This window comes from Anas platyrhynchos, chromosome 2 (assembly GCF_047663525.1).
Source record: "Anas platyrhynchos isolate ZD024472 breed Pekin duck chromosome 2, IASCAAS_PekinDuck_T2T, whole genome shotgun sequence".
NCBI classification, from domain to species: domain Eukaryota; kingdom Metazoa; phylum Chordata; class Aves; order Anseriformes; family Anatidae; genus Anas; species Anas platyrhynchos.
The window spans coordinates 32,883,420-32,895,907 of record NC_092588.1 but is presented as its reverse complement, the minus strand read 5'-3'; the positions used below and the strand labels follow the sequence as shown (position 1 = coordinate 32,895,907).

At 40.4% G+C, this 12,488-nt stretch overlaps 1 protein-coding gene across 6 annotated transcripts in view; it reads right to left on the bottom strand.

Annotated features, from left to right (window-relative positions):
• The window catches only part of JPH1 (junctophilin 1), an 89,477-nt gene extending 77,219 nt beyond the window's left edge, over positions 1 to 12,258 (bottom strand). For 3 of the 6 annotated variants that reach the window (XM_038173995.2, XM_038173997.2, XM_038173998.2), the window contains exons 1-2: positions 11,719 to 12,253; positions 4,648 to 5,404 (exon numbers count right to left, since the gene is read on the bottom strand). In XM_038173995.2, the coding sequence (XP_038029923.2) occupies positions 4,648 to 5,404; positions 11,719 to 12,097 (1,136 nt within the window). In that variant the 5' untranslated portion in view covers positions 12,098 to 12,253. Of the gene's footprint in view, positions 1 to 831; positions 1,064 to 4,647; positions 5,405 to 11,718 lie in introns of those variants that run through there. The other 3 variants (XM_038173999.2, XM_038173996.2, XM_038174000.2) reach the window with 2 other exon arrangements.
• Between the last annotated feature and the right edge of the window lie 230 nt (positions 12,259 to 12,488).

Genomic DNA, 12,488 nt, shown 5'->3' with positions numbered 1-12,488 from the left:
ATTTGTACAGTGCACAAAGGCACCATTCTCCCTGACTGAAATCTCAGGTGCTTATGCAATGAAAAACCATGACAATGTAACTTTTCATGTGGGCAAAAGTTCTCACAGCATCTGATGACAGTACAAGTTAGTAAAGTATTCCAAAATTTTGAAAGAGTTCTAGAAGTGTTTAGTTTCTGCGGAAAACAGAATTATATATATATATATATATATATATATATATATATATATATAAATACAATTAATTGCCCTGCTTGTTTTATGAGCTGAACAATCAATGGAGTATAAGGAAAAGATCACGAAGGAAACATTTTATTTCTTTTGATTTCTTTCTCCCTTTCCCTCCACACACTATCACCACACGCTATTTCTTTTACTGTCATTTCATCTTGTCTCTCTGTGTCCTTGCAAAGTTTCTTTTTCCTCAGAGAACCAACACTAAAATGAGAATTTATAGTTGAGCATTAGCTAGTAAAAATCAGAAAGGAGAAAAAAAATGGCTCAGCTCTCAGTTCTAGACCCATAATATCGACTTTCCTAGAAAGAATCTGGTGTATGAAGGGTTGTACGTAAACAAACATGGTTCCTTCTGCTTCCAGCACTGCATACTCACGACTCAAATATTTAAAACCACACAGCGATACTGAGTATTAGAAGGCAAGTTTATAACCAAATTCCCAAACTGAACTTCAAAAATGTTATCACTTATACCATCATAAGTAATGATGAAGGCAAAGTTAACATAATATACTAAATTTACTCTTCTAATAAGAACTTAAGGGATGTTAATACCAGGAAAGAAATGCCCTAATATAATTCCAGTAAGCAAAAATAAAGCTTAAAGAAAATCCAGTCTTTCATATTGAACTGCAGAGGCCTATCTCCTTTAAATAAGGCACATTGTAGCCATAAAAAAGGAAGTTCAAAATTCCTACTCAGAGAAGTATTTGGTATCCTTTAAACAAATTTCTGTTTGACTGTTGCTTCAGTGGACTTCTGAGGATTTTTAACATCTTCCAGAAGGCAACGTTTATCTTCTAGCTTTTGAAGCATTTCACTTGTGCTTGAAATAAACGTAGAAAATAATTCATTAAGTTTCTGCAAGGTAGCTTTTCCTTTTAGAGAACAAGCCCCCAAAAGATAGCTAGAGTAAACCTGACTGCTTTTAGTACAAATGGGTTAATGATGAATTTGACTTAATCACTGCCTATAATTACACACACACACAAAAGCCTTTTAATATATTTGTCACTTTCAAGATATAACAGGCTTCTATAATTCTTCAAACTCTGGGATTGTTGTATTTATGCCTTAATAGTAGCTAGTAAAACTGTAACAAAATCAAGACTCGTAAGATGCACTACCAACTTAGAAGCATTTTTATTCATTGATAATGTGTAACCTGTTTTGGATATAGATGTAAAAGAGACTGATAACTAATTCCCTGATACTAAAGTTTTCTGTACCACTGTAAATTCAGGCTCAGAGAAGCTATGTTTAACCAACTTTTAGATTTTCCTTTGTAAACCAAACTGTCATGATAGATAAGGGTTGACTGCACAGATTATTGAGGACTTTTAGACATAAAAGGACATCAAGAATATAAAGCAAAACAGTGGTTGGTCTTGTTGATGACTGTGTGGACATCTGTCACAGGTCAAACTATCAGCCAAACCTGTCATGACCAGCAGGGAGCTATGAAGAGGAGTATGGAGTCTGGTTTCATTTGGCTCAGCAAACATTTAGGGAATGAACAGCACAGGAGCAACAGCACACAACTTGAAATTGCATTGAAAAGGAAAGTATCTGACTACTGAGAGTCTGGGTTTCTGGCTGTTTGGAATACAAATATGGACTCAGTGTGTGTGGTTACAGTAATGGAATGGCAGTCTACAGCAAGCACGCATTGCTGGTGAGGTCAGAAACGGAAGGTTTTACAGGCCATATGGGCAAAAACACCTTTGTATCTTTATTACACAACAGAAAAATGAAAAAAAAAAAAAAAAAGAAGACACTCCTGGATTTTTTTCCCTATAATACTGGTCATTAGGAAACAGGTAAGACCACCATACTCATATTCATGTAAGACACTGCAGGAAAGCTACTGCCTGAGGGCTTAATATATTGCTTCTTTAGCTCTAAGGAGGGCTAAGAGAGTGGATATAGCTAAGTTTATGAGCCTTTTCCTAATCAGTAGTCACATTAATATGTGTAAGTATGACTGCTCTATTCCCATCACTAGGCTTCCAGCATAGTGAGAATTTGCAGAAGTTACGTTTGCAGCAAGTTCCCAGGGGCAATATCCTGCACCTGTATTCAGGTAATTTCACAATGAAGTACCTTTGCTTTATGTTTATCAGCCGGACAGCAATGTTTATCAGTCTGTTAAACTACCACAGTCACAAAACAATATTGAGACTCAAGTTTCCGTATGACAGAAGCAAGCTCTCTCATCCTGAAACACTACCAATCTGGTCAGTCTAGAATTTGGCAACCACTTGAAGTTTCTTCCTCAATGCTCTTTCAGCATCTCTTTTAGATTATCCGACTCTTGGACAGTCAGTGCTATTGACTCCACCAGTATGCCAGTTCCTTAATTCACATAATGTCATGGACTTGCTCCCACTGGTTGATCCTAAAGGGAATTCTGAAAACTTGTGAGACGGGAAGTGTCACATCATCCCTACTAGATGAGTCCCACATGAACTCACAAGTGAAGTTAGTGTTATCTTTATGCCTGATGTTGCCTGATGAGGTGTCAGGTCACTTTGCCTTTGACTCAATGCCAGTACAGTTAGTGCAAAGGCTGCTACGAGAAAGGAAACCTTTGTCTGCAATCTTGATATCTGGTAGTCACAGGACTGTGTCTGAGAAATTCTCAAATGAAATACCAAAGGAGCAGCCCATAGTCAGGTACACCACCACTGATGCCTTCTTTTCCAATTTCAGGAACATCTTTTCAAGAAATAAACACTATTTTCATGAACTGTTCCAAAAGATGCAGTTTGAACTCTACCCTTCACTCAAAATTTAAGAGAATAAGGAACAGCAAACAAAATACATCAGAGACATATCCCTTCTTAAAAGGGAAGTATATGTACTTTGTTACTTAAGTGTATATACCTTGTTACTTAAAGCTGTTTAAACAAAACATAGTCCAAGACCTCAAATTGGTAACTATTGACTCAAATTGGTAACCTACCCTATTCACATGTTCCATCAACCATTGTTCAGAACTAGGGCTTACATACTGACAGAACACGAATGGGATCCAGGAACTTCTTAAAGTTAGTTGCTATTGCTCTGCTTTGCTAATGTGGTATGCTGTCATGTAATGCCTTACATATATTTATAGAAGCAATAGAGTATACATGTATGCTACCCTCTAGTTACTTAGGTGGCCAGTGCTTGTAAAATTTCTTTAAGAATACACTAAACTCTTTGTGTATATGTCTCAACTACTTTTTGCTGTGAGCCATCCACATATTCCAGCTTTCCCACGTATGTACTTCTCAGTCTTTCTGTATTCTTCACGACTGCCAGAAAAAGGATAGTCACTGAACATACACTACTGACCACACTAAATCAGGAATCAGTTGTTCAGCTGTAAGTGTAATGTGACAGCCTCTTTCTAAAATAGCAGGAAGATTTTCTTGCATGCACATTTCTGGTTTCTTTTTTTGGTTCACAGCATATTTCAAGAAAAGCCTGCCCGAGGAAACAGACAAAAACCAACAACAGAGAAACTGCCACAGAAACTTGTTTGAAGACATTAAAAATTAAATAGCTTTTTAAAGAGCTCTCAGACTTTATAGTAAAACCTATTAAAATTGTCTATGCTGATTTAATTTGTAGCAATTCCATTTCAGACAACTTTGCTTGATTGTTGGTTAGGAGATCAAAGAGGAAATGCCTTCCCCCTGCCCCATTACTAATACCCTTACACTTCTCCCTTCCATCTCAAATGCTTGACAGGAGGAGAAGACCCCTGCTACTTGAAACTATGGTCATAAGACCTAAATGAATTCAGGCTGCAGGAAATACACTCCAAAACTAAAGAATCCTTATACAAACCTTTTTCAGCAGAGATTGTTCTGGCAACTGAATCAACAGTCTCTAAGCACAAGAGTCTCAACCATTATTCTTACACTGTTCATATCACAGCCTCTCAGGTAAGCACATGAATCTTAAGATGCTCAGTGTCAAATGCACAATTTTGAAGTCTCAGATGATACTCCCAAAATCATCAACACAATAAGAGTAGCTGAAGCATGCTTATGGTAAAATATTCCATCATCACCTCACACTCCCCAGATAATTCTCTACATTTCCTCACCATTTTTATTTTTCATGCAGGTTTAAGGATATACTGTAGCAGCTTTTAAGTCAGGAATGTATGAGCTGTGGAAATTTACTTTCATGGTATATTATGGAACTTACATGAAAATCTTTACTCAAATGAGTTGAAGTTCTGAGTTTTATATGTATAGTTTAACTGAAGTCAATAGTTACCCATATGAAACTGAAATGCAACATTTAAATCCTTTGCACTTTTGAGCATTTTGTTAACAGTAAGAGTTCGCATATTATAACATTTTTTTTTTCCTGAAAATTCAGTGATGAGCAATATATTTTGTAATAACATACCTTGAAGTTGCAATTTCCACTTTGGTTCTTGCCATGGCAGCTGCTCGCTGTGCACCCTCTATTGCTCTATCCACCTTTTCTCTAGTTTTTGTGTTTCGTATTGGTATAAGTTGCTTTCTTATTCCACGAACCAAAACATTATTTTTGTATTTTCCCTCTTCTTTGGTGCCATCTGGAAACATGGTACATCCATATCCGTGCCTCCTGTTATTTAGCCATTCTCCTTCATATTTCATACCATTTGAACGCTCGCTAACACCAAAACCACTGCGCTTGTCATTCTTCCATTCACCCATATACGTTTCTGTCGTGGTGGCATCAACATGGTCTTCCATAGGGCAATAATCACAGTCACCGTCTCCAAAACTAATTGTAGAGTTGGCATCACTAGAACTAATTCTGCTCATAGCAGCATCGCTCCTGACGGAGCTCCGTTTGCTAGATATTGATGATCTAGATTCAGATTTTCTAAGTTTTATACTACCAAGAAGGGATCCTCTTCTGAATAAGCCTCCTTTTTTCTTAATGCCCATGGCTTCAACATCGCTGTGAAAATTGAGCACAAAACCGCCTCTTGTTCCAGCTGGGCTGTCTGCAGTGATGTCATGCAGAACGGTGCCATTGCTCTGCTCGCTTCGAAGCGAAGCTAGAGATGTTCGGAGGGGTGAACGGATCACAGTTGCCATGCCATAGGGTACACTCTGACGTACACCATACCCATGTCGCATCCCTCCTGTCCATTGTCCCTGGTATGTACCTTTTAAAGTAACAAGCAGAAATTAAATTTAGGAAGTTGCAGAAGACCTACCACTCTACATTCAATATGCTACTGGCAACAATACATTGTCAATTCTGCTCTTGGAAACTTGGAATGGAAGGAAAAAAAAAATATGACAGCACATGACACAGTATATAAAATACTTTTTGTTACTTGTTTTTCTTATAAATCATTTTTCCCCTTACCAAAGCTTTCACTTTCCAAGCTGCAGTAGTTTATTTTGACAGCTAAAACACAGCACTTATCATCGTAAGCTTTTTTCAAATGGTTCTGTCCATGGAAGAAACGTCAGAAGAATCTCAGAAACAGGACTCCCTCAACATTTTTTTATGGTGATTGACAAGGTGGGAAAAGAAGGGTGGTGGCAAGGAGGGAGCAGGATGCTCACAGCTCTTGCCTTCAGCTGCTTACAGGAGCAAGCAGGACTGGTAAATGTCCTGTTACTCTGCACTTCACTCAAATGCAGAGCTCCCCTTGACAGGACATACTTGACAATCTACTAAATTGTCCTGATCTAAAGGTCCACCTGAAGATCACCATTACAAATCCCTGTTGTACAAATGAATGTTGTCTATAAAGTTTCTCAATGCATTTGAATGGAGGAAAATTATGAAATACTAACAACAAAACCCTGGTATATAACACTTCTTATGAACTCTTTTTGGTATACCCAGTATCATAAACATGTTACAATGGCTACCTAAAATATTGGCAGTACAAAACCAGCTACATTTCAGCTATGATTTCTGAAGTAAGAGTCACAGGAAAATAGAACATTATCTTCACTGCCACCTTATCCATTGGAAAGCTCCCAGGGGAGTAGGTCCTTTGCTTGAGAAACAGCTGAACACAGTTTTAAAGAAAAAGAATACAATATTCAAGCTATTTGACAGTCATCAAAATTTGGAAGGCTGATGTGACGTAGCAAAATACAGTAACACTATTTTTCTATTTACGTTCTGCAGTATTGTGACACAAATCAGTAATGTGAAGCCTTTTCCACTTTTTTCTTTTCCTTTCATTTGTGCTGCAGTACGTAAGCAAGATGAGGTAGTAATAAACAGAACATTACACACCACCTTATCCAACTACATTCCTATAGCAATCATAATTACTTTTGTATTTAAAAAAAAAATATCTATAAAGAGCAGCAACGTAGTATTTGATATGAGAAGTCATGTATATTCCTGTATACGTACAGCTTCATCTGAGCCAAGGAACAGCATAATCAAATTACTATTGCAGACCGTTTTTTTTTTTGTATTCTCAAAAGGCATTTTCATTTTGACAAGATATGTACTCCAGTGCATGATATCTGAAAAGCAAAGAAAGGTGTGTGGTACCCCACGCCTAGCAAATACAAGACAGCTGGCTTTCTAAGATCATTTCATTCTAATCCCTATTAAATTTCTTTAAAAGCGAAGAAAAATTCTCACCCACCCAGTACTTGCCTTTTTTTTGTTTTGTTTTGTTTAAAGTTACTTTGACTCTGAATATTTGTACAGAAGTATGAATAAGCTGCATGTAAAATATCTTTGATTTTACTCTGCTTTAACTGGAGCATGGTTTAAATTCGTCAGAGATTCTCCAGGGAACTAAATATCAAGTGTCAAATTCCATGATGAATTTTTGAGAATATGTTTGTGAAATACCTAAAGTTTTAGAGGTAGTTCAATCTCCTTTGTGTATGCATAGTATTTTGGTTATGTTTATGTCAATTACCTATTGATTACTGTTTTACTCTATCACCTCTTCAGCTGAGTTGTATTTCAATGTAAACATGCAATTGCATTTGCCAAGTGTGATTTCTTTATTATATAATACTAAATAGGTTCGACAACATCACTATTTTGTGTTGGTAGAAAATTCTACCAAGTGGAAGGTTTTTGTTTTAACAGATGGCTGCTGACACAAACCAACAACTTTCTTAGTTTCTTTCTCATTCTCTGTATCCTGGATACCTACTGCTGCGCTGCTTGTAAGGGTGCTGAATCTAGAAACATGATTATTTTAAAAAATTCAGCATATGGAGAAGAACAAATAGAAACATGAGCACAAAAACTCTGATATGACATATTCTGTAAATACTGCAAAAATACGGCCATATTGTAATTTTTTTCTTTATTAAACAGACATTGCACAGATATATATTAATATTTTATGAGCATAAATGACTACATTTTCTCCTTAATTATATCTGGGATAGCCCTAGTGTTGTAATGACACCCTGGAGCTTGGAAGCTGGCAAAGTACACTTCACTGCTACTTGTAACAATCTGGCTCATGTTCTGCTTTTTTTTTTTTTTTTTTTTAATTTCATTTAAAAATAATAAATCTAATTCTAATTTTGATTATACCCCAGGATTACATTTCAGCAGCATAATTGTGGCTCTCCACATTGCTATTTGAGTGTTAGACTTAGAAGTAGAATCAACCTCTTTTTGTACAGAATTTTATAAAAGTACAAATGGGCTGCCTATGCTGCATTTTTTCTTACTAATATTTTGTCTTAATAAATATGGAAAGCTCAAAAATATTTAATTAATTTATGACTTAAGGTTTTTCACTACTCTGTAGACAGAAGTGGAAGTGATTACTGTTGCCCAGAAGGCATTAAAATGAGGACAATTGACGTGCTGCTGTTTACTTGTCAGATTTTTCTTTCTACTAGGGCAATAAAATCAATGCCAGTTTCTTCTAGAGAGAAAGCAGCTAATGAGAAAACAAAGATTCATACTGAATTGGTCCTGAGAAATTATCAAGATATTTAGTTGGAATTTTGTACAGTCTTGCAGGTAACAACGATTTCTTTATCATTACAAATCCATTAAGGGAAAAGCTTCTGGTACTAGTGCTAGAAAGCTAACATTTAAGTTAAAAAATCAGGGTAAACGTCAAGGGAAAGATATTTTAATGGGACATGGAGGGCAGTTTACAGAAGGCAGATGCAACAGACTTGTACAGTGCTGACTTGAGTAATTTGATTTACTATATCAGACAGTAGCTGCATCATCTCCATCAACAGCAGAAATTTTAGAAAGCTTGAAATGATCGAGATAAGGTTTATTAATACTCTCATATAATGAAATGCTACAGCATTGTCATAAGACAATAAAAACACCTCTTTCCATATATGAAGATACAAACATGTGATATCTATCTCTATACAGACATAGATATGAATGATATCAACAAACATCTTCTTGTTTCATTTAATACTATAATTCACTGTCTTAAGCAGTTCCATAGAGGGTCAACTTTTAAAATTTCAATTATTGATGTAACTACCATGCTAATTTTAAACTGTATTTGACCATAAAATAATAATATTGTTCAGCTTTATTTTCTAAAAAAATAGGCTTGGAAAAAAAAAACACAAAACAAACAAACAAAAAAAAAGTACTCGGCCACAGCTTCTACTGACCATGGTGTCCCTGAAAATGTGTTAGTATTTTGAGCCAGAGAACTAACTGCAAATGTATTTTTTAGTATTGTTGGCAAATTGCTGTAAGGTAGAATTTCATAACCTGTCTCCTCAGAGTTACATTGTACCATCCTTCCCCACTGCCCCAGCTGTATCTTACAGCTTTAAATGTCATTGCCTACTTGTGGATAAAATCTGAAACTACGCTGCATGAAAAAGCTGGAAGGCCAAGGAACAGGAACGACTTGACCTACTCTTACCCTTTACTTGCATCTTCAGTGGTTTAACGATTTAAGTGTCACACCAAGGTTTTTGCTTGCTCTACAGACTCCAATGTTAGATAAGTAAGCATCTAGGAAGACAACTGCTTAAAAATCAATAAACATAGGCACTACTTTTCTTCAGATGTGTTTGTCACTGATCTCTACAGAATGACGATGCACGTTATATCGCAAGACTCTTGTTACCACTGCTGTTGGCAGGATCATAAACTGCTAGCTAATTTACACATACTGAAGCTGCAAATTAGGCTGTAATCCCTCTGTAAACAACTCTCAGGTATACCTGTTGCTTCACACAGCTACAATAAAACCTGAGGATTGCCATCAATGCTTATGATCCTTTCTCCCTCAACTACATCTAATAGCACCAGTGCATTTAAAAACATCATATTATTAAATAACAAAAAAAAAAGGGACACCAGCAAAAAGGTCTGTATTTTAGTGAGGTTGAAAGCAAAGTGACAATTTGCATAGTCTAAACACTGTTATTTTGCAGTGCTCGCATTCTCAGGTCATCGTAAAGGATTTCTCCCGTAAATAGCTCACACGACATTAAAGACATATATATAAATCTGTTTTCCTTGTAAAAGTAGTTCAGACATGTTCTGGTGTGCAAATATAGCTATTGTATCCAGAGCATGAAAACAAAAACGTTTCTACAAACATCTCTGACATATCGCCTAACTTCATTCATGAATACTTTCATTAAAATCAATGGGATTACACATCTTCTGTTAATGTGAACTGAAATATCTCAAAGACTGGGAGCTTGCTAACAGATTTCAGTTAATATAAATGTTACAGTGTGAACTGCACACCACATATACTGTTTCAGACAAAGCATTTCCTGTTGGGTTTAAGTCTAAAAGTTTACAGAATGTACCACAGAATTATCAGTACTGTGCTGAGATTAAAAAACAAAACAAAACACAAGAAGCCTAAAGAGAAAGATACAAGAAACTTTTAGTTTAAGAAACTTACTCCTATAAAATTTACTGGAATGGCAGTTTACTTTTCCGAAAATAATAAAATAATAATAATTAAAAAAAAAAATTGCCACTACAAGTTCAGCTATTCTTGAGCTTCTAATTTACAAGACAAAATAAATTTAACAATCTAAATGCATATTGTGTATTGAAAGTGAAACTAAAATTCTGATCCATGTGGGTTTTGTTTTGCTTTTTAAACCCCCCAAACCATATCTAAACTGAGTGTGAGCATCAGAACTTTCCACACCAGAAAACAATTTTCAGATAGTTACATACAAGCAAGGGAATTGGAAGAGTTCCGGGTACGAAACACACAGCATATTTCATTTTATCAAGGAAAGGAATCTTACCCAATTAGCTACATTTTGTATTTCAGAAAACGTGAGGAGACAGAAGAATCCGTATGTAATTGTATCTTCCTCTGCTTATTAGAAAACTATCTGACACTATTCGTAAAGGTTTGCCACAAATCTCTTATCAAAATTCCTTGAATAAGCCAGCAACAGCATCACGCATGAGATCTGATACACAGGTTGGTCCTCTTATCCCATTGCACGGGAATTACAATTTACCCCCAATTTTGGTAAGCTCTATTTGCATGTTACCTACGTGGTTTGCTCAACACTGAAGCAAGTAGCTTTCCTGTAAAAACAAAACAAAACAAGACCTAGCCCAACCCTCTAAACCTAAACCTGATCCCAGCTCTTCCTGTTACAATGGAACAAATCCAGTTGAAGAGCAACTCCACGTGCTTCCACTGATGCCAGGAGCATTACAGCAGAAGGCAAGTTTAGAAATACTGGGCTTACATTTCACGCAGCACGTGAAATGACACAGGTAGGGTGAGATTAACCGGACCTAACCACTCAGGTGAGCTGGAGTGCCAAGTGACCCGAATGAGCTGGGGCTTCACAGCACCCCCAAATGACATGCACCTGCGGGGAGCTCAGCTCTGCAGGTGTGCACCTGTGGGGGTGATGTTGGTGGGAGGGAACAGTTGGGCCAGATGAGCTTGGAGGGCTTTTCCAACCTTAACCTATGATCCCACAACCTGTTTGCCAGAGGTGAGGGGCATGATGAACAGGCCTGCTGAATCTCACGGTACTGCCTGACTCTATGCGTTTTGAACTGTATTGCATTTTATTAAAATGAGCATTATTACACGGAGGTGGGGCTAACTTTCGGTGATATTATGCAAGTTGAGCATCCACAGCGCTACTTCAGCTCCCCGTTCGGGGCACCACGCGAGGCGGCCCGAGGGCTCTCCCACCAACCTCCCGGCGGGGCAGGAGCCCGGTTATCGCTCCCGGGGCCCGGAGGCGAGGTGCCTGCGGGCGGCTTCCCTCCGAGCCCCGCCGCGGGCGCTGCCACCGGCTGGCTGGGAGACGGCGATAAGCCAGGGCCGCCCGCGGGGGGGCAGCGGGCACCTGTGGCGCCCCCCGGCCGCTAAGTGGGGACGGGAGGAGGGAAGGGAAGGGAAGGGAAGGGAAGGGAAGGGAAGGGAAGGGAAGGGAAGGGAAGGGAAGGGAAGGGAAGAGCCGTGAGCGCGCCCCCGCCTCGCCCCCCGCCGCTCCCCGGGCGCCCCCCGCCGGCGCCCACCTCCGTCCCCGTAGGTCTCGACGCCGTAGCCGTCCTGCAGCCCGTTGCTCCAGGTGCCCTCGTAGCGGGCCGGCGTGCTGAGGCTCTGCCGCACGCCGTAGCGCCCCTTGAAGCCGTGCGACCACTCTCCGCGGTACATCCACCTGCCCTTGGTCTCCACGCCCAGCCCGTGCCGCTTGCCCTGCGCCCAGTAGCCCAGGTAGGTGTTGCCGCTGGGCCAGGTGTAGCCGCCCGCCACCTCGAAGCCGTGCGACCAGGAGCCGGCGTACTCGCCCTGCCCCTTGGGCCCGGTGCAGATGCCGTGCCCGTGGGCTTTGCCGTCCTCCCAGCCGCCGCAGTAGGTGCCGCCATCGTCGAAGTCGAACCGGCCGCCCGTCATCCAGGGCAGCGGGGCGAGCGCGGCGCCGCCGCCTCCCCTCCGCCTGTCCCTGTCCCTATCTCCGGCCCTAGCCCCGGCCCTGGCCCTTCCCTGCCCGCCCGCTCCCCGCGACTGCCGGCGCTCCGCCGCCCAGCCCGGCCCGGCCCGGCCCAGCCCCGCCGCAGCCCCGCGGCGGCGGCGAGCGGCGCCCGCCCCCCGCTCCTCCCTGCCCGACCGCCCCTCCCCGCCCCCGGTGTCCCCCCCCTCCGGACATCCTCCGGGTGTCCCCCCCGCCGCAGGTGGCTTACAGGTGGCGCCCGAGGCTTGGGCTCTGTCGGGCTGGGAGCTGGGAGTAGCGTGGGGCTGGAGGTGGGGGCCGAGAGGACGGCCGCTGTGCTGTGCCCACCGTGCA